This window comes from Corvus cornix, chromosome 2 (assembly GCF_000738735.6).
Source record: "Corvus cornix cornix isolate S_Up_H32 chromosome 2, ASM73873v5, whole genome shotgun sequence".
Classification (NCBI taxonomy): domain Eukaryota; kingdom Metazoa; phylum Chordata; class Aves; order Passeriformes; family Corvidae; genus Corvus; species Corvus cornix.
Window position 1 is genome coordinate 50,937,017 of NC_046333.1, and position 23,547 is coordinate 50,960,563.

At 34.5% G+C, this 23,547-nt stretch overlaps 1 protein-coding gene across 10 annotated transcripts in view; it reads left to right on the forward strand.

Moving 5' to 3' along the window:
- DGKB (diacylglycerol kinase beta) overlaps nucleotides 1–23,547 on the forward strand; it is a 381,223-nt gene that overhangs the window by 163,886 nt on the left and 193,790 nt on the right. For all 10 annotated transcript variants that reach the window (XM_010399089.4, XM_039549085.1, XM_039549084.1 and 7 more), the window contains 4 exons: nucleotides 4,367–4,440; nucleotides 11,393–11,467; nucleotides 18,925–19,010; nucleotides 21,306–21,395. In XM_010399089.4, coding sequence (XP_010397391.1) covers nucleotides 4,367–4,440; nucleotides 11,393–11,467; nucleotides 18,925–19,010; nucleotides 21,306–21,395 — 325 coding nt within the window. The remainder of the gene's footprint in view (nucleotides 1–4,366; nucleotides 4,441–11,392; nucleotides 11,468–18,924; nucleotides 19,011–21,305; nucleotides 21,396–23,547) is intronic.

Genomic DNA, 23,547 nt, shown 5'->3' on the forward strand with positions numbered 1-23,547 from the left:
GTTCTAATATTAAGCAGATGATTTTAGGTATGAAGACAATGATAGAGTGAGAAATGTTTAAAATGGAATATGCATTCACTCTTCTAATACTTCAATTTTACGTATTTAAAAATGCAATAGGTAAATTCTTCTATTGGTTTTGGAATCCTGTGATACACACCTTCTTCTCACGTGATTGTTAGGATTTCCTAAACATTAAGGGGGAAGGAGGACTAGCTCTAAAACACTTCTGTCATAGGGTGAAGCTGAACTAGTTTATTTTGGTATCTGTCATGCAATGTTGTGTAAATCTACATTATTCATCTAAGTCTGTCTTGATAACTGTCAACTATTCTCATTTGGACCATTTTGGCATGTCAACATTAACAGTGGTGAGAAGCAACGTGTTTTCCTTACTAGCAATATCTATAATAAAAATGGAAGTTTTTCTACTTGAAAGAAAAACTCGCGTGTGATGAGCTAATGTTATTTAAGGGTGGTGACTTAGAGGCATGCCAGAAGTTCTGCCTGAACTGCTGACTTTTTTCCCTTGAGACATGAGTAGTTTTGAGTGAAATTGATGTCCATATGCAGGATACTGCTACTTTATTTCCTCAGGAGTTAAATTATCATAATGATAACAATACGATAATCATAGTTGTCTGTTCTCTCTATCTTTTGATATGTTGCAATTGAGCTTCAGTAAAAAGATTCTGTTACCATATATCAATTACTTTATGCCTCATATTTATTTCTTCTTGTGTATTGTGTCAGGCTAGGAAGGCTTATTGTATTGTTTTGTCTTTTTAGATTAGTCAAACATTCTTGTTATGACAACCCAAAGATGGGAGAAAAATCCAAACAAAACTCAAAAAAACCCCGCTAAAACCTATCCAGTCATATGGCTGCTCCATTGATGGTATAGTTGGACATTACAGCAATCATTATCCATTGCTTTCAACAATCTCTTCCTGTACTTATCATTTTCACAGGCTTCATTGCTACCCAGATCATCTGTGACAAAACATGAAGCAAAAAGACTAGAGTCTTAATGGAAAAGAAAGCTCAAGTTCTGTGTAATCAGTCACAGTGTGATTAATAAGTTTGTGCTAAAAGAAACACACAGTGTTTTCTAACTTTTGGGTGATACCCATGCAATTCAGTGAGCCAAAGTATTCTTGATAGAGGAGCATCTTTGGCATCTCCTTTTGGTTGCAGCGCCATGTATTATTATGAATTTTGTGTTTACTCCAAGCATTAGATTACTTATGCTCATTGTTTATTTTCAGCTATGTTTGAAGTCTCTATTTCCCACTCATGTGATACCATGGCAGATATAATACTTGGTCTATTCAAAATAGCAACTTGTATCACCATTGACTCTTTGACACAAAACTTTAAATTATTATATGTTCTGCTTTCAGGTCGTAAGATTTTCTCTAAGTTTTTTAGTGTAATCCAAAACCTGCGTTCTATCTTCTTTTTTCAAGATGACTCAAAAGCCTGGGTTTCATCCTTGCTTTTCTTTATTACCACTAGAGACAGAGAAAAAGAGAGTGGGGATGAAGACGGTAGAATTATTATTATTGAATAGATCTGAGGTGTTTTTTGAAGTGCTTGGTGTTCTGTAATGACACATTTATAATGTAGTGCATGACACAATACTGGTAATCATGGTGACAACATTAGAAATAATTCTGCACCGATGGCCCTAATTTGCCGATTATACTGTGATCTTTGTTTTTCACTGATGGATTAGATTGGTTTTGAGCAGCAGGAATCCACCTTAACATCAAATACTAAAGTTTTGATTGGCATTAATAAGGATAACCTGGTTATTGTGAAGGCTGGGTGGACCTTGAAGGCTATCCTACTGAAAGGGATGGGATTAATGAGAATGTTAGGGCTTTTTTTCCCTCACAGATAGTGTAATTTTTCAACTATTCTCACAAAGATGTAAGATGCCATAAATATAACTGATAATTAATGTAGTATTTTGCCCAAAGATGGTCTGGAGAAAACATTCTAAATCTGATCAAAGTATACTACTCTAATTCTCCCATATCTGGCATGCTACTCAATACTCTGATTCTGCTGGCATGGTCTCATTTTAATAAGATCTTCAGTAAGCGAGGATTTTGTTTCAGAAAACTTAATCAGTATGTTAATTGCATTCATTTATGTTTTAAGTCAGAAGGTAACAAAGCAAAGATCTTCATACTACTGCTGTTAGGCCTCTGTTTTCAATATGGGAGAAACTGTGTATAAGTGCTCCACCACTTTTTACTTTAAGTCACTTATCCTATAACATCTTGAAGATTGCCTATAAATTGAGCTAGATTAGGGCTTGAAGATGTTCACTGATTTAGTCTAAATCTTTAGTTGCATTTCATTGTATAAAAATACCGTATGTTATCTGGAAAAGTAATTTGGAAAAGCTGTAAAAATTTAATTAAAATTTATTTTGGAACAGAGTGGAACATAGACTAATTATTAGATTTTTTTTTTTTTTTTTTTTTGGATGATTCGAAACCTTCTACTTGCAGTAATATCATTGAGTCTTAAAATAAAAGATTTGAAATAGAAGTCCATCACTTAGCTTTTGTTGAGAAAAAGATCAAGACCAAACCTTCCTTCCATCAGACAGAGTGAGCAGATAACTTAGTGGCAGTGGAGGTCTGCACGACTTAAAGACAATTAATCATAGTTAAGGACATTCATCTTGCTTCTTTCTAGCTAACCAGCATAATGATCAGGATTATTATTTCTAATTAGAGGAAGTAATAGATCATGTATAACCTTAGGATGAGTCTCATTAATTAACCTGCGTCCTAAGGGATTTCAGTAGGTATTCCATCTCTGTCACAGTGAGCACCATTGGTTTACACTTAGTTCACAGGAATAAACACCATGGGAATTGGCTAAATAACTAAAATTGATTAAAAGAGTAGGTAAAAATTAAATATATGACAAACTTCACCGTATTCTGCAATTTGATGTATGTTTCAACATACAGCACTTTACTGTGCCAGGTTATACTGAGTTTTATGTTAAGCTTAATACCACTGAGTTCGTGATGTTTTCCATTATTTTTTGTATGTATTGGAACAGATTTGATTCTATTTTTTGTGAAATCATGAATAGAGTTGACATTTCCTACCAAAAGACAAGTGCTTTTAGATGCCCGTAGGATTATATGCATATATCTATAGTATGCTTGTAAAACTCCTTAGCTGTGATGTTTCTTAGGTTCTGCCTTAAATTACACTTTATGAAATCTTCAGATTTTGTTATTTCAGGAATTGTCAATAAGGATTTAGAGCAAGGCCTTTCAATGTGTCATTTTGAAACACAGATGGTCTAAGCTTCATCTCTGAAGTTGTTTGTGCATGACTTTGGAGATGTTGACTTTGAACTCTTAATAGAGTTTGAAACATTCTGGAATTGATATATTTCTAAAAGTGATACTTTTAAATATGAATAGTCTAGCCAAATGGTTTAAAAACCTGTATTAGAGATCATCTGATGTGATTTTTTAATGTTCAAGTCTATGGAGTAAAGGCAATGAACACACACAGAGTGTGAAAACACAAACACTATTACTTAGAATGAAGGTGTTTGTAAAGCTAAATATTAATGTGAACATGTAAAACTTTCCATACACAAGAGGATTTTAAAGAAATAATAGTAGAAGTTGTCGTTTCCTTCCTTCTCCTCAACATTCTTTTCCTGTGACTTGCCTTTCTTCCATATGGTTTCTCCTCTGCCTTTTTTCAGCTTTGTCAGCTGAAAGGTGTTCCTTTAAACACCTGGAAATATTATGGTTGCCACATTTTAAAAAGTTTGTGATTTCTGATCCTATCAAATATTACAGGTAATCATTGCTGTAATTAAAAAAAAAATCTGTTAAGTTCAATGTTCCATATAGCTATAGTTTACCTTCAGAGTCTATAATATAGTGTCATTTCTCACGCCAAAATACAGTTTCTTTTAAGCTTTTTTCTCTATGGAATTACTGTCAGAGTAAGTCATGTATGATTTGCATTTAAAGTTTTCTTCTCTACTGATGGATATATATATATATACATACACACACAAATGTATATATAAAGAGAGGTTATATATGTATATATCTCAATATTTCAGTGGCATTATAGGTTAAAATGGCAACACAGCTGTAAAACAGAGACCATTAAAAGAGAAGTCACTTGCAATTTCTGGCAAATTAATGAAATGAGGATTGTTGCAAATTATGGTATTGCTTCCAGCTGGATTATATAGCATAACATAGAGTTTGCATTAAGCTTTTTGTTTTCTGTCTACTATAGGAAAAAAATGAATGCAACACACAGCATTAATGAGTGGCTGTGTTATTCCCTTCTTTTAGATCACTCCAGTTCCAGGCACTCATCCACTTTTAGTTTTTGTCAATCCTAAAAGTGGTGGGAAACAAGGAGAAAGGTAAGGGGTTTTTTTCTTTTTCTTTTTTTCCTCGCTTTCTTGATTCTGGTCTGTGATACATTTAAAAATGAATTTTAAAAGTTTGTACATGAGGAAAAAATCCAAAATTTTATATTTTTATTCCTCACAATTGAACATCCTATATCCATGTACTTATAAATTCTCCACTTAAAAACTAGTTAATTTTATAGAACAGTTTTGTTTCAAATCAAAAAAAAGCTTTATTCAGTGCATAGGTTTGTGTGATTTGCATGAAGATATGAGTTGCTACATCTTGTATTAAAACTTTGAAGTGCTAACAGTTTTCTTTTAATCTGTGTAATGATTATACAGGCAGGCCAGTAAATTAGAAGCAGTATTCAATTTTCTAATGTATGATTTGCTTTTTAAAGACTTGGTAGTAGAGGCTCTCAAGCCTCTTCATAAGATTTCCTTCAAAGAAACCTTTTGATTTCTGTAGATAGGAAGCATTCTAAAAATCCAGTTAAAGTATTGGAGTCCGATCACACAAACTTAAAGACATATTAATTTTACATATGTCAGTAATTATATTTATTTAAATTAAAATGTATGAGTTTATTAGTTTAAGTGTTAATGTATCAGAGGCCTGATAAAGCAGAGGTACTCAGGCAGGAAAGCTGAATTAGTTGCCCCCTAAACAGACTTTTCAGAGCATGTTTCAGAATCCCAAATGCTAACACTATGGCCATTTATGATCATCACATAAATCACTACATTTTTATAGCCTAGTTCACCATGTCAGTGCTGTAACTTCAAGTCTTGGAAAAGATTATGGTCTTTTGGCCAGGATCCAGCTGAAGGTGACACCTGTGGATACTGGTGATATTGATTGCCAGAAGCACAAAAGGAAGGATCCAGTGTGATTCTAAAGCTGGTGGGACAAGTTTTTCCTACCTCCTCCGCCCTGCCTCCCTTACACCACGTCTTCCTGTGCCCCTAAAAGTAAACAGTCAAAGGGGAAAAAATCCTGCAGCGTAGTTGTTAGAGTAATTCTTACAGCTGAGGAGCATTTAACTAAAACTGTATTTGAAGGCCTCTGAGAGAACAGGTTATCACTTGAGAGCCGATTATGTGTACCTAGATATCAGCTAGGTGCGTCAAAGGCAGTTAATGATCGAAAAGATTAATTCTCAACAGTTTCAAGAACATGCCTTTGCAATTGGAACAAAACAGTGTGGGCCATCCTGAGTTTTCATGTTTCAGCCACAGTCTCAGTGTGAGGTAGCCCTGGTCTGCTGTGCAGTCAGGGGTCTTGTGGAAGGTAATCTGCACTAGCACTCAGCTTGACTTCTTATAGTACCAATATGAAATGAATAGATCAGAGATCCAGTCTGCAATTATGTAGGTGAGAGGCAGGTTAGAGAGCTGCACTTACATAGTTAGTTATAGCCTAGAAACAATTTAATGAAATGCTATTTCACAGCTTTCAGTTCCCAGCTTGTAATTGGTCTCAAGTGTTACTATCTGAATGGGCTTAATGCATTAGGGATGTCATTTAATGTTAGGTATTCTCCAGGGTAAAAGCAAGTTTAAAACCTGATCCCCATCGCAAGCTCCTATTCCCCTTCATGTATTGCAGTCTAACACTTCTCAGTTTATGTCAATGAAACTGTTACTGAGGCCAAACAGATCACAGGAATTATTTGAATTTTATAAATGGATGCCCTATACACACTTCATTCACTAGCACCATTATCCACAAGTGTCATTACACAATTAAGCATATAGTGTGAGGGCAGGCACCAGCAGCTGAGTATAGTGAAGTGTAAGAACTTCTTAAATTGGCTTTGATACCACACACACACACAAAATGCTAAATTGCATACTAATGTGTCAAGGTCGCAGGCTCAGTATTTCTGTTTTAAGAGAAGCACATCAGAAGGTCAACTGCATAGTCATGTAAACATATCTCAGGTCATTCACCATCAGGAGATAATATCTCATGGTTAGATATAAAGCCAGATTCAAAAAGGTTTAAAAAAGTCCACATATGGACTATTTGGTAAGAAGGGGTTTGCCCTCCTTTTTTTAGGTGTTAATGTTTCGTATCAATGCCAGCAGCAAAAATCTAAAATAAGGATGTTAACAGTGTATATTAGTTTGAGTATTCAATCTAAGGGATGAAAACATTTTCAGGAGAAATAATACTGAACTTTTTTTAGTTTTCTTGTGTTTTATCTGTCTGCTTTACAGTCAGTCATCAGAAAGAGAAGATTCCCATATATTCCCTACCCTCCAATTTTATGGCAGTTTTATGTTGCGGAAAGTAAAATCACAGACATTTCAAGACATAAATTACTTTGCAAAATGCACAGTTATGGTGATTCACAGATATTCTGAGTTGGAAGGGACCCACAAGGCTCATCGAGTCCAACATTTAAGTAAATGGCATTCAGGTCAGGCTTTTTGATTATAGCAATTTTGTAATCTGGTCAGGTGCTGAGAAGGTGGGACTAGAGATATGCTGCAACAAAAATAAGATTCCCACAGCAGTGAGGGGAGAAAAAGAAAGCAAAATAAACCCACAACCTTCTAATTTTTGTAGATCAGAATTTCATTATCTTGATTCATTCAGATTAAGCAAATCTTCTACTGAAAACTATTCCTCAGTTTTTACTGAGGACTCTCTGTGTTTGAGAGGTCACAATGAATGGAATTAAGATTTTTAATTGACTTTCATTGAAAACAGAAAGGTTATTGCATATTGTCAAGTCTCCAGTGTTCCCACAGTTCCCCGTATGAGATTTTATGTCTTGCCATGTGATAACACAGCCCATTTCATTGCCCTTTGAGAGAGTTTATGCATGCAACTGAAAACAAGTTGAATAAATGCACACCCCCAGTAATACATTGTTGTTTCCACTTGTATTTTGTAATTTTTTTTCAAATCTTTCAAATGCAAAAGAAAAGAACTGAGAATGACTTAAAGGTAAAAAAAGTTTTGTACTTTAGTTTTAGTTTTTAAATGTTCAAACAGAGGGGTGGTGGGAAACAAATGGATATGTAGAAAAAGTGCCTTCGGAACAGAAAAATGCGTTCTTTACAACCATGTCCTATCAATACATTTTAAAACTTTCATTATGTTAAAAATAAGTTTTTTCAGAATGTGTAGTGATAAATAGCATTTTCTTCCTGAATAGGTTTCTGTTTTAAAGACCATTGACTTTACAAAATAAAGAATTATGACAATAGCCCAATTATCTTTTCTTCTCAATTAAGAGGTTAATAATTGCCCATCATGTGAAACTCAAGTGTATTTACCGTTATTTGGTCTTGAATGATTTTGTGTATTAGACAATGCATATGTTTATAATAGAACAAAAATATAAGTCAATGTTTATTAAGAAGAAAGTAAAAAAATAGAATTAAAGTGGATGAATTTAAGGCTTACACATACCAGAAATGGATTTTAACTGAGCATGAGACTGAATAGGAGTTCATCGAACCCAGGCAAGTGAATTGCTCAGGCTATATCACACTGTAACATATTTTCAGTGGTTGTGGATGAAATGGACAGGTGCAGTTAATTTCATCCAAAAAAAATGCAGGACATCCATTTCATTCTAGGGCTATCAGTTTGGGATGTCTGCATTTATGATCTGACTAACCAAGGCAACAGTTTTCAACAATCTGTGAATGGAATGTATATATTTGGTACACTATTGACAAAATAGTTTCTTTCAACAGAAAGAATGTACAATGAGCATGTAGTGCTTCTCAAGGCTATTGTTAAAGGTAATGTTTCTCATATAGGAGTCCTTCTAAATCATGCTGTTGTTTTGCCATACTCATTACTTTGATTTCCACTTCCCCATTTTCCAGTTTATTTGCCTGACCAGCAGGTGAGTTTACACAATTGTTTCCTTGACAAATGTGCTGTTGGATGCACTGGAGATCAGCTTCCGTACACTGACGTTTCCTGCTGACTCCACGTTCAGTGTCTGTGCAATACAGGTTGATGATATTTTTAACCTTTGCAGTTTTCAAATAACTTTGGTTCATAGTAGCTCTTCCCTCCTCCCCTCTGACTGATCTGGCTTTCAGAGCTTTCATTTAACATTGAGACAAAATGTAAAAGCAGTTCCAACCTATCTTTTTCAAATACTGTATGTCTGAGAGAGAAGATCATTAGCATTTTTTAATTTTGGGGAGGAATCCTTGGCTTCTTCCTTGTCTGACATAAGGGTTAAATTAAGCCTATACTAGCCACATCTTGAAGAGCCCCTAGATGACTGAAGATGCATCCCCCAGTAGTGGCAGAAGGCATTGCCATGGCCAAGTTTCTCCACAGTGTAGTCAACTGTATTGCCAGCTTTGAATTGCCAGCAAGGTTTTGTCCATTTATTTTCTCTCTTCTTCAGAAGACAGCTCAGTCTAACTCAGCCCAAGGGGCATTCAGAAGTATTTTCTTCAGCAGCTGAGCTGTTTAAAGAGGATGCCAGCTCCTTTGGCCACTCCTGAGTTAATTTTCTGCCTCCTCAGTTATGCTAGCAGAGTATTTTGAGGTTTATATGAGATTCATGGGCATGATTTAGGTAAAAAGAGAAATGACAATGAAGGATTTGTGTTTTAAATTGAGTATTTTTAGTATACCAGTTCACAGAATAACCCCAAATATAGGCACAGAAGCGCAGCTGTTTGTGGACAAGTGGTAACTTCATAAACCAGCTTTGTTCATGAAATTGCATTTCATCCCAAAAATGTCTTTTGGGGCATTTCCCACCACACCACCTCATGTCCTTGTCTGCACAAATCTCCAGTGACAGCAAACCACATCCAATTCCTTCCTTACATGTGGAAGCAAGGCATTCAGAGCCCTGTCAGTGTCACTGTTTGGTACTGTAGATGTAAAACTGGAAGGTTAAGTTACTGTCCATTTCCTTGACATCCATGTGTCACCCTGTTAGGTCTGGGTACAACTTAGTGTGAAGGAAACATTTATAGGCAGCTTCTAGCTTTTTTTGTTATGGAGAATGTATGAATGGAAATGAGCCATCAATTTATGAATTTTACACAGACTAGAATACGTAAATGCATTTACTATCTTAAAGCTTGATGTGTCATTTGCAATGAGTCATTAGAAAGTGATTAGCTGGTACTGATGTTCAACTGGAACCTGTGAATGGTATGCACTGAGTCAAGTACGAGTCAGTGTAATCTCTTCATCATTGCAGTTGAACTTCTGTGTTCTGAGTAGAGAAACCCAGCCTTCTCTTTATTAAGAAGGCTTTTATAGCATTTCAGTGTTACCTGACAACAGCAGAGTGAGTGTAGGTAATGGCTAGTATGTTTTGTAGCACCAAACTTTAGGAAAATAACTCTTAGACCTTTGGGACTTCATAAAAATACTGTTCATGAACTTCTTATGGCCAGCTAGGCAAATTAAATTAGCATCACCTTTGACCAAGTTAAATCCTACATGTCTCTGAGAAGCAAATCACACACACTAACTAAAAAACTCTCCTTTTACATTTGTAAAATGGGAAAATATGTATTATGTTGTAAATCCATTCTTAAAAGTCTGATCTAATCATCGTCACAGCCATCGACAATGATGCATACATACTTGGAAAATGAAATTAGTCATTTCATATTGACTTTTTCTGTCAGGAATGGCATCAGGGATACCTTGTGTGAGTGTGCTTGAATAAAATGCTTTATGAAGCTGATATCACTAAATAATTAACAAGTTAAGAAAATGTTCCAATTTGGCAATTTTAGAGATAATTATGAATTTGTTTGTATTCAGTATTTTTACACACTTGTCTTCCAGCTACCCTGATAAATTATGCATTGCTATTAAGAAAAAAATATGGAAAGAAAAATCCCTGAATGTGCACATAGATTGTGTCTAGACAGTTTTATTTTGCTGTATTTGAAAACGTGGACATTTTAACCTAAAATTCAGCTCTTATTATGCTTCTATTTTATTTAAGCCATTATAAAGAAAGGAAGCAATATTTCAGGGGAAAAAATTAATGTTTTCTCAAAAATATTAAAATATTAATTAGCTTAAGGACAGAAACATTAAAATTAAAACCAAGAAACATGGGTTTGTAATTTAAACTATTGCCATAGATCCCAGGTGTATATTTATATATTCTGAGCTTCAACTCTTTTGTGTGCTTTTTTGTTTCTGTGTGAGAAACGAATCAGCTACCACATTCTAGTCAATGTAGGAAATTACATTTCCAATATTTGTAACGAAGAAAAAAACTCTATCATCCTTTTAGGACAAGTAAACTCAAATTTCTAAATTTACAATTTTGGAGAAATAATTGCTGAGGGTAGGACAGAAAATGGGGTCCCTTGTGGGATAGGCCAATGCTTGTCATGCTGTATCAGTAAATTACTTCCTGTTATCCAGATAATTTTAAAATAAGTCTAATTTAGTAAAACAATGGCTTCAAATCATTTTCATTTTCTTCCCATTCAAATGTAATCCTGAAGAAATGTAGTTGACCATAGGTTTTCTCTATCATAATGTTTTTCAGCCTATGGAGATATTTTTGGTGGGTGGCAAAGCCAATTAGCTTTTGCAATTAATTATACTTGTAATTCTCTGTTTGCAATAAATTTCAGGAAAAAATGTCTCCTTTGCCATGGAGTTACTTTAATACAAATCAATATGCTTTTTGAAATGCTTTTGTGATTCACCTTTTCTTGTGTAATTATACCTCTTTATTGCATTTTGTTTCTGTCTATACACAGCATTTAAATTGTAAATAGCTTGTAGTACTTCTGTCTCAACTTTCTCTATGTATGAATTATAATTGCTGTGTTCAAGTATTTGATTTTTTGTATAAATGAGATCCCGCAGTTCAAATAATTATAGTATGTTCTAAGTTCTTTAATTCTTTCATTTGAAAAGTTTAAAAAAATTTCAAACATGTCTGTAAATATTTTCTCCTTGTCTCTTTTACCTCTTCAGAATTTATAGAAAATTTCAGTACCTTTTAAATCCTCGTCAAGTTTATAGTCTTTCTGGAAATGGACCAATGCCAGGGTAAGTCTACAGTTAATATTATTACCAGGAACTCATTTAATAAAATGCTGTATAATCAAATGAACAGACTGAAATACATATAGCATGTTTGGAATGTATCAACACTGCAGTTCTCTGCATGGCTGCAGATATGTATAGGTATTATGTTTTTACATGTACAAATAAAGCTATGTCTCATATGTCTTACTGAAAACCATGCATTATTCTGCATGGTTTTCTGAAAACATATGCATTATAAGAACTGTGGGATAAATTTAATTCTCGTTGCAGCTTTAACTGCCATATCAGCAACCCAAGTTCTCGGGGGCATTACTTCTGTGTTACAGATATCAGCGACCTCAAAGACTGACCTGCAAGACATCCATTTCTTTTACATAAATACACATGTGCACATGTATATGTGTCTGTAATATATTGGTGACTGCACACTCCTTATCAGTTACATAATCTTGGAAATGTAGTGGTTGGAAAATGACTGGCCAGGCTACATTATGCTGGCAGGGACATTTTATGTGGACTGAAGTGAGTCTCTGAACCAGCTGGCATTGCAGTCCCTTGCTTAATGTGCTTCCTCCGTGATTCTTCTTAATTTGCATTCGAGTGAAGACAGGAGAATTACAGTTTATCAACCAACCTTTGCCACCTGATTTGGTCTCCTTTTTAAGTCGGGGGTGCTTTGGTAGAAGAAAATAAGAGCAGAACTGAATATGTGCTATGTATAATATTTTTTACGTACTGGGTGCTATTTACCTATGTCACCGATACATGAAATTTTACATCAGTGAAGAGTTGCAGAAGGATATTAGGAGATATATGTTCACTGACATTAAGTTTACACTATTGCTTGAATACTTCTCTTTTTAATCTTTGCAGTTTTTATTTGTTTAGACTTTTTTTCTTTGAAGTTGGAGGAAAAGAAGATGAAGGTGGAAACTTGTCTGATTTGTCCCCTGCAAAGTTACATTTCAGTTTTCACATTTATATTACTGGAAAGACTATGCTCTGTTTCTGACAGTACTTCTGGGTTTAAGGCCCAATGTACAGGAAGCTATTCTCTCTTTAAACTATACTCTATCAGCTATTTATTGTCTTAGACTTGAGATGTGTGTAACATTGATGAAAGTGAAAAGCATATTGGGCTCAATCCTTTTAGAAGATATCGTGCACTGCAGTGTGGTTAACGTTAACCTGCTGAATGGTTCAAAACCAGCTCAAAAAAATGGAGATAATGACATGCATGTCATCTTTCATGCCTGCAATTGTCTTGTACCTGAATGCTAGTGCTGTTTTTATTATTCGAATGGAGTTTGTTGATTTTATGCTAGTCTTGACACGTATGGAAAATTTAAGTACTCTTAGTTCAAAGAATAAATATACTGGCAGAATTAACTGAGACAAAGCTAGTAACCAATATTGTTTTGCATACTGTATAGTAGAAATACCATGCTAGAAATTGAGAGGATGATTTTTAAAACAACTGAAATATTTTTGTTGAAATTCATCTTATTTCATCGAACTTAAAAAAAAATCTGGCTGCATTTCTGTCCATTGGTGATTTAGTTTTCATGAATCTGGCTATGTGAAAAAAATGCATTTTAAGGCAGAGGCACAAGAGGGCAGTGTTAAGTTCAAGCTGAAACCGTGCACTGAGGCAATTTAAACATTAGTCTTTTGAACCAGGACAGTGTTTTTTAGAAAATGTTTTCAATTTCTCTTTCTATTAGGAATCGAAGTAGTTTTAGTTCAGAGTCACTTTGAAGAAAATTCTAATTAATTTTCAAACAGACACTGCTTGTTTTGGTATATTTTTTTATTCATTTCACAGAAATGAATAATCCTAAATTTCCAGTTTATCTCCTGCCATCACTTCTTGCCCCTGGCAATACTTTCTAGGCTGCATATAATTTGTCCATTAAGTGAGAAGTTGAATAAACTCTGCTATTTCACTTACCAGTACTTGTTTTCTGCAATGGCTGAATTGCCTAATAAAACCTGCCCATCCATCCATCCATCCATCCATCCCTCCGTCCCCTTATTCATCCATCTCTATACTGCCAGTTATACTGGATTGTCAATCAAAATTTTGTGTTTATGTTGTCATATATGAAATTTAGATCAAAACGGAACAGATCTGGGTACTGTACAGAACAGAGAAAAGCAAAAGTATATTCTTCATCCCAATAGGTTATTTAGTAGAAAGGGATAAACATAATGTATATTTATTTTAAAGCATTTATGATTATTGCAGTACATTTCAGTTGAGCCTATTTTGAGATTTGGTTTTTTTGCTTTCAAATACTCTTTTCAGATGTGTTTACTCAACCTAGAGAATGTTTATAGTATTAGCTAAGAATTTGCATTTTTTTGGTAGAGCCAGCTTGTCTGCTTTAACCTGTAAGTTAACATTTTTAATTTTTGATGGTATTTTTCTCATGGGCTGTTGTCATCAAGCAAGAAGATAACATTCACAAGTTTTCTAACTTGAGTTCCAAACATCTGTGGCTGACATGAATTGATATTTCCAGTTCATTTTTGTCAACAATCTAAGTATCCTCTTTTCAAATAGCAGAGAAAAGGACAAGGGAACTAGGAGACTAATAAAATCATAAATCTTAGGGGGACTGTGAAACTGCTGGTTTGTTGGGGTTTTTTTTAATGGTCAGCATCAGTTGCTATGTCTGTTGTTCTATCTCTTTGGTGGGATAGCCGTGCTATTGCAGAGAAATGTGCTGGAATACAGGACTCTAAATTAATAGCAACAACAAAAAAAACCCAAACCAAAACACAACCCCCAAAAATAACAAAAAATCCCCACCTTTCCTCATACCATTTATTGTGTATTTTTCCTGTAACTGCTGGAATACAGCAGGACAACAGAAAAATACTCTGAACAAGTTGACAATGAATTTTAGTATCAGTATCTCAATGTACAATTACTGAAGTGGAAGTGTTGTCTTCTTTCATAATGGATGGGAAGGTACATGAAGCAGTGCAGGAACAGTAGCAATGACATTTCTGTTAGTTTCTTTGCCTGCCTGAGTTAGGGTTTCTGGAGCAGTTTATGTCAAGACACGTTATGTACATAGTCTATGTAAAAATATGTACATGATGCAAATATACCTCATGGCAGCAACTCTTGCATTGATTCTTTTCCAGCAATGGAGACCTGCTGCGAGGCCTGAAAATCGAGAAGCTCTAAGCCAAAGGGCAACACTTTAGACATGGGTATAATAATTAATGGTTTAGACATTCTTTAATTGGCAGTAGAGGAATATGAGTGAGCTTGAAAAACCTCGTAGGCTCTGCAGCTGAACACAGGCATAAAAGGTACTCCACAGTTACAGACTGCCACAGTTAACACAGTGACGTGAAAATTGCTGGGCTGATGCATTGTGTAATTTGTGCCTAGCACCTGTGTTTTTAGCCATGAAAAGAGTTTCCCTGTTTGGTTGTTACATCTCTATAGGAGTCTTCTACTTCTGACAACAACTGTTATTGTGGATTTAATGATCTTGAAGAATCTGAAATTCAGTTATTGTTCACCTCACAGAGAGGTAAATAATAGCAGGATGAATAGCAGTCGAGCCACAGAGCCGCAGGACTCTGTGAAGAGGTCGGCGTTTCACAAAGCCTTTGTCCCTCTGAAAAGGCCTCTGTTCCCTAAAGTTCTATTATTTAAAATGTCTAATTTATGGTATTTTTATACTCTATAATAGAAATTATATCCACAAAAGTTGTATTTCTTTATAACTTCCTTAATCATTTAATTTGGAGAACACCTAGTTTTTAGATTCTAGTTGCATGTTTGCCTCAACAGGCCTTTCTAAATCTTAAATTCTGCCCACTTAAAAGATGCCCAAGATAACAAAACTGACTCCCTACAACTTACACTGTAATTTAGTTGGGAATCTACAGCACCTGGGCTTTTTTACCTTCACAAAGCAAGAGGCCTGTTTTGAAAATTACACTATTTTCCTTAATTATTTGAATTTCCTTAATAATTTGAATTGATTGCTAGAGCATTTCTTTGCTATTGGACATTTGGAGTACCCAAATTCTGGAAAGATACATACACCAAGAGTATTTTTAGAAAATAATAACTGCATGGTTATTTTCTTTTGAACAAAATATTGAATCTGATCCATATTTTCTTAGAAGAATTACATTTTTGCCAAAGAATGGCAAAGCCATTGGATTGATTGTACTCTAATGATAAAAAAATATTTTTGTACACCACGAATCCGTAGTACTTAGAATTCATCAAGTCTTCACATATGAAACTTAAATCCTGAGTTTAAAGATGTAGTTTAAGCAGCTGTTTAACAATATTTTTGCTTCTATGACATCTGTGGTGTTGGCACCTTATACCTATCCTGAGATCCACTAGTGGATTATTCTTTGCTTGGACTGTAGACAGTCTTAAGTTTTGCTTCCACTGTGTGAAGAATGCTGAAGATTTAATGCATTGCTCCTGTTATGCCACCTTGTGTGGCTGAGCACCTGAAGTTCTGCACAGTGCGCTGCACTTGGATATAAGTGCAAAAGTCATGTGCGGGGAACTAAATGGAAAACATTGCAATTTATGTTTTCATTACTATGAGTAAAACTTCAGTTTTACTCTAATAAATTAAATTAATTAAATAAATTTAAATAAATACTTTAGGTCTTTCCTTAAAAAGTTTTATACGAATGTGTATGTGTTTGCTACCTGTGCATAAATCAATTAATTGCATGATTCAAAATCAAATTGTTACATCCTCTAGCATTGGTATTTTATTCATAAATAGATCCCCTGCACTCCTATGGATTTGATGAAGTGATTATGAAAACATGTCAAAAATGGTGGATAAAAAGTAACAGGTGCTATTAAAACACTAACCGAGCACAGTTTTCTTGGTAAGCAATACTGAATTTCTCCGTAAAGGTCTATGAAGAAATCTGAAAGAAATTCTTTCTTTACAAGTGTAACGCTTACTGAGTCTGAATGAAACCTTATAGAACTGTGTTCCCTTCCCAACTCCTAATGTGGGCTGCACATTCTAATTCAATGAATAAGATTTATTTACATATATAATTATATAACTATATTTAATTTTATAAATTAATTTGATTTTATAAATATTTATATCTGCTATACTATATTTATATACACTACATTTATATATGCAAATATACAATGTAACATGTATTTTATTTATTTTGTGTGTTAGACTTTTATACTATTTTTATATTATTTTTATATTTAAATTAATGAAAAGAAAAAGTTATGTGAATTTAATGCTATACTTTGGAAAATTCACTGTCTGTGAATATAAAAAGCTCCAAGGGAAATACAAATGCAGCCTATTGAAAATGTTTTTCACAATATGATTTTGCCGGATTTTTCAGTCCCCCACTTTTTTGGAAGTTATTCTTTTCTGATGAAGATTAACTATATAGTCAAAACAAAAAGAATGTTTGATAGCCATATGGTGAAGAAGCTTATTTATAAAAAACGGCAGAGGTTTAGGTCTATATTCTGCCAGTCTGGAGCAATGCTAAAATCAACCCTGTACTTTTGGTGTTGTTTTAGTTGGTTGTTTTTTTCTGGACTTTCTTTTCCACATCTGCTACATGAGGTAGAAATGTTTAAAATTTAGAAGTCACTCTGACGTCACCTCTGGGCTATAATTTGACTTTAAATTAAGCTGAAATACCTTCAGTATAGGAAGCAATGTAATTACACCTGGTAACTTTCTGCAAACCCAACACATTGGGTCAAAGTGGGAATGCTGGTGGCAGGAGCATTTGTCTCTATGCCAGGCCTTGTGAGGGGATGGACATGCACACCTGGGGGCCAGGGCATATCTCAGTGCCTACTCTTGCAGTGGTGTGAGGTGACTTCCAGAAGAGGACCTTTCAGCACATATGCTTATTAGATCTCTTCCCCATGTGTACCCAGTCAGATTTGGCACACGACATTTTGAATCACAGGAAATCCTACAGCACTTCTCTTGCAGATGTGTGAAGTAGAACATAAAAGGGGTGAGAAGGTCAAGGCAGCCTTTAATACAAGGTGAATAAGCATCCTTCAGGCATTATATTTGCACTTGAAATTGCTTAAGAGCTCTTCTGACCAAAGAAAATTACAGGGAGTGGGACATGTGATGGGCTTAATTCTATGCAACTTGGCTAAAATTGAAATTCTGGTCAAAAACTAATAGAACAAGAAGTTGTCCTGTCATCTTCTACATTTTACATAACTTTTTTGGTCATTGTTTTTTTCATTTCCTTCTCCCGTTCTAACTCTTTTACTCTGTAATTTTTCATGTGCTCTTGATTTTATCAAGAGGTCCAAAAAAATTTTAAAACTTTCTGAGGACAGGAGCTCCATTCCCCCTGCAGCATTAAAATTTCATATGGAAAAACAGTTGGAATTAAACACTTACAAGCTATTGTCTATATTTATTTGTGTTCAAGACTTTGTGTAAAATGTATTTATTAGTTGTGCATTTATTAGGAGATTGCAAACTGGAAATCAGATCTGGTCACTAGAATGTAGAATATCCATTAAGGTATCTGTAACACTAATGAATACAATATATGTGAATGTACATATACATACATACAGAGTAATACAACAAGATTACTGGAAGTTTTTTGTCTAGTCACAGTTTATGTGTAAGGGATGATTTCAGCATATGTCAAAAGCTATCCTGAAATGATGCTTTTAAAGTAAAATTATTGCACCTTAGCGTTGTTTTGATATATCCTCACTTTTTAGCATTATGCAACATTGTTATAGAATGAAGTGGCTAAGTAAGTGGCTGATACTCACTTGATGGATATGGAAGCAGAAATAGTCAAGCAAATATTACCAAAGATATTTTACTTTTAAAATACGGTTTTTAAGATGATAGAATGTGTGCCTTCAATCTGCTGCTTTCTCATTTTGTATTAAACCATGATGCAGAATTGTTTTTACCAACCGCAGAATGTCCAGCTTAATATGCACCAGTGTCCTACCAGAAGTATGAAGTTTTCTTTATAGAAAGAACTTCACAAATAAATGTTCTGGCTAATACATTTAGACAACATAGACTTTTCTGTCTTGACAGACTACCTATCCATTTACAACTAGGTGAACAGATAATGTTTTCTGATAATGGTTTCAAACAAGACTTGAAGTGAGACAAAGGTTGGACTAACCATCAGGTAGAAACTTTTTTTAGTGTTAGTGTACCATAATAACCCTTAAATTATTGATTTTGTTTAAAATATTTCAGATAATACTGATAATAATTAATAATAACGTTGGGTAGTATTTGTCTAAAAAATGAATACGTAAGCACAATTGCTTTTTATTTTAAGTGATCACTTGCTATTTACTATTAAATGAAATGTCTTAAGGCATAAAATGTTTACATAATGAACAATTATATTGATCATAATTAGGTATCTTCATTTACTCTTTTTAGGTTAAATTTTTTCCGAGATGTTGCTGAATTCAGAGTACTAGCATGTGGTGGAGATGGAACAGTAGGCTGGATTTTGGATTGCATAGGTAATCTATAGCCTTTACACAGTTTTGCTTGCCTCATGGTTTTCATTTTAATGGTCTTCCTTGCATACCAATGCATGGATACAACTATTTCAAGCAACAGCTTGTTCATTTAAATGTTTGAAATGTGTTAGTTTGGGACATGATTATTTTTAAAGGCACTCAAATTGCAAAAGTTATATAAAATCTCTAGACAAGTTGAGTGTTGCTGGATTTCCTGAAAGCAAGAAATTTGAATTAAACTATTTTAATTTCAGTTCAAAGTCTATTCCACAACTGAATCAAATCTGACTTGCTAATTTTAAGACAATTTAATTTAGCTCAGTTGCTTTTTTTAGTTACCGAATTTTTGGCTATGCTCTATTATCCCGTAATGGAGATCATGTATTAAGAGATAAGTCAGTTTTGGGGTTCTTTCAGTCAGTTGTCTGCAAAGTTCTCTGTACAAATCATAAGGAAGGCCCAGAAGTCAAGGTATTGCAGACTTTCAAGACTTAATTTTATCAAGGATTGTTAAGGAGAATGTCTTCCACATCACATGAACATTTATTTGGTGTTAGGCTGCAGAGAAAAATAGTGGGCATGTGTGACAGTGGAATCAGGAAGAGGATCAAGAGAGGTCAAAAGACTCAACTGAAATTTTATCTAAAGTGTTTAAAAGTGTGTGCTTTTTGGGGGACCAGAAAACCTTTAAAAGTTCACTGAAATGTAAACCTGTTGTCATGAAGGAATGTTAGCAAAGGAATATCTCTAATCTTGGATGGAAAAAAGTCTTTTTGCAAATGCAAGCTACTGGTTGTAGCTCTCAAATAGCTTTCAGAGTCATAAATTAATGTACATGAACATCAAGTGCATTGTCTAAACTTGCAAGAAACAAAGTTTTGCAGCTGTTAATTGTGTCATCCCTGTTTTCATGAGGTCTAAAATGTCATGCAGTTGCTTTCTCTTTCAGTAACGTACTATATTGTGCAGCATTTTTTGAGGTATGGAACTAAGAAATTACTTGGGGGATCCAGGAACCATCTTTTTTAATAGGTGCAGAAAGTATGTTTTCAGTGCTGCCTTTTAGGGAGCTAAAGCACTTTAGTATAGAAACTTTAAGAGCACACCTGTTTCTAGACACTTTCTAATTTGATTTTCCCTGATGTCTTGATACACAAAGAGCTTTATCTGAGAACAGAGCAAGAAAAAAAAAGGGGAAAAATAAAAAAAAAAGAAAAGAAAGAAAAATTAAACAAAAGCAAAAAATAATTCTCATCAGTTTGAAACTTTAAAAAAAATTGTTCTATTAAATATTACATTCTCTGAAAAATTTCCATTAAACTGGCTATATGAATGTTAACCCTTTCTAAAATACTGATAAACATTGATGTCCCCTGCTACATCCATTGTATAGATAAACTCCTGCTGATTATTGCTGATAATTGTGCATAATTCTATAAACAAAATAACTGATTAATTAATTATAACTTTTAAACTAGACATACTATTCATTCACATTAAATGGGAAATTTGTCAAATTATGTATTTGAAATATATATTCCAGCTTTCAGAAAAGCTTTCTTGACAAGGGTTTTCTCATTGGGTTTTGAAGAGATCCTTGGGCTTAAAATGCTACAAAAATACCAGTAAAGACTGAAAAGACACTGTAAATTCATTCATTTCAAAACACTGCTTAATAAATACAAAATTGCTACTTAAAGACTTGACAGACAAGTGCCCCCTTTGGATGGCAGGTTTAATTCCTGACAGGCAAACCCATCTAAGGTCTTGTGTCAGTTCCAAGGACTTCTTGATAGTGGTGCTCAGGTATAGATACAAATCCAGGTGAATACACAGTTAAACACAAATTTGGTCACCCAGGTGAAAAAGTAGAAGGTTCACCTCATTATTCATGCCTTTAACTATTACTTTTCTGCATTCATAGCTGGGAATGGCAGAGCTGAGAACTAGACAGAGAACACCATACTCAGTCTTGGAAAGATCTTGAGTATCATTGTTTGTGAATGTTTGTCACATCTATGATTTACGAAATCCTTATGATAACAAATGAGTAAATTAGGATTACAAAATCCTTATGATAACAAATGAGTAAATTGGGATTAAGGATTGAATATCGAGTGGAGAAGGGGCTACAAAAGGGACTGACAGTGAAATGCTCATTGCTGAGCAGGCAGCATAATTTCATATACAAAACAAGTCTTTCACTGAAACAAAACCTTACACAGTTATCATATAATAACATGCAGTTAGATCATTTTTGTTCCTTAGTTACGTTTTTTCCTTCTTTATTCACAGAGAAAGCGAACTTGATTAAGCATCCTCCTGTTGCTATCCTGCCTCTTGGGACTGGCAATGATTTAGCAAGGTGTCTGAGATGGGGAGGAGGTAAACACAAATGAAAATGCAATGTCTTATGGAACTAAAAGAAAAAATAAAAGCCTTTTGCATCAACATCCACATTTGGATTTGTTTTCATAAAGAACCATTATCACCTTATCTATTTTTGGAATGATCTGTTTGTAAATGTTGTACAGATATGTAAGATATTAAAGGTTGTAATCACACTTCATACCTTGTTTGTAGCTTCTGCTGACACCAAAACCGTTCCAAAGTGTAATGAGAATAGTGTATAGCAGTTTGGTTGGCTTTTTACCATCTGTATTGCAGTTACTGCTTTGATAAATAACTTGTAAAGGGAGCAGTCTTAAATGGATTTTAATTGGGACTGTTCTGAAAGGGTTACTGGAAACGTCTAATAATGGGTTAGGAGTGGTTTAAGCTTTTTTAATCTTTAAAAATATTAAATGAAAAACATGTCTCAGCCTTGGACAAGTTCCTTTGATCCACTCCCTTTCTGTTTTCCTACAGAGGATTCCAGACAATAAGTGCTGTGGTACTATGTATCAGAAAATGAGAAGGCAAAAAATGCTGAAAGAAGAATATATAGAAAATTGAACGTTTAATACCCTTTGCATCCTTTCCTGGATGTATGGAGACTTACACTCAGCTTCTCCAAAAATTCTGTTCAGAATTTGTATTACAGGATAACTTGAAGGAGACACAAGGAAGAAAATCTTAGACCAGAGTCAATCTGTGGTGAAAGCACCTCAATTTATGGGCTCATAGCCAGGTCTATTTCAGGTCTTGGTTGTTTCAATTGAGATGTTTTGTATTTGGAACTTGGTTGGTTTTTTTTTGGAACTTCTCAGCCTTTGCAGTTATCTTACTTCTTCTGTCTCATCAGTTTCCTTTCCAAATGTCTGCCTTGTTGCCAGATATTCTTTAGAAAATTCTCAGTAGTTTCCATGCTGTAGCACTTTGTTAACCATAATGTTCTGTCAAATCATTTGAGAACCTCCTTTATTTTCTCTGTCACAACTGTTGATTGTTTACATTCTTATAGTCTTAGGGGAAAAGAAGGAAAACAAACAAGCCAAAACCAAATCAGCCTTGCTTAACTTTCTGAATTGTTCATAGAGCCATAGAGTAACTAGGCTGAAAGGGGTCATAGGAAGTCACTAGTCTGTGTCACTGCTGTTCCAAGCACGGTCCAGCCATGAGAACATTTAATCACATTAGCTGGGACCTGTCCTTACCTTCACTTTTATTTATGTCCTGTATCTTAAGTGATTCCATTTGGACTAAAGTAGAAAAAGGCAGTATGAAAATATTCTGGGTTTCATCGTTCTTTGCCCAGTTGCTTTGTGGTAAACAATACCATAATACAGATTTTCTGGAACTTCCATAGATGGGAGAGGAGACAGGGATTCCAGAAACTAAATTGCTGGTGAGTGATCTCAAAGATGCAGAGAAATGGAATTGTGCATGCTGCTGTCATGTGGTGGTTGTCAGTAACTAGCAAAAGTGTGCTAGACAGCCGTAAACAAATACATCAGCAATGGGTTTTGATCAAGGAGGCTTTGAGTGGCTTGGCCTGCTAAAGGTGTTAATGACACTGGCAGTACATATTTCTTGAATAGAAGATCTTGTTTTTTCTGCTTTGAAGAAGGACTGAATCCCCAGATCTTAGCTGTCTATTACAAAGTCATTTGTTCTGAATAATATTCAGAGTTGATAATGTCCCGTAGTAAAACCCCCACAGTTTTTCTTCATGCACACTTGTATGTTGTATATACTCATGAGTGCATAAACAAGTTTTCTACTCAGTTTAGTGAAATACATGTGGGTGCTTATTTGCAAGTAAGAGTAAGCTCTCTCTACAAAGCAGGACGAGGCTCATGAAGAAGTTGTTGGAATATGCAAAAATGTTACTTTTGCTGATAAAGCTATCAGCTATAGATTTGCAATTTTGGATTTTTTATGCTAAACCAGATTGAAACAATCCATGAAAATTAGTAGACAGCCTTTAACCTTTCATTGTCTTGTCAGGCAAAACTACAATATGTCTCTTTTCCATAAATTTTGAAATCAAAGAAATTTAAATATTAAGATTAATTTCACATCAAGAACAATTTGCAAAGTACCACAGTAGCTTTTTGAATCATTTGGAAAATTCAAGAGATTGGCAAATTTTGAA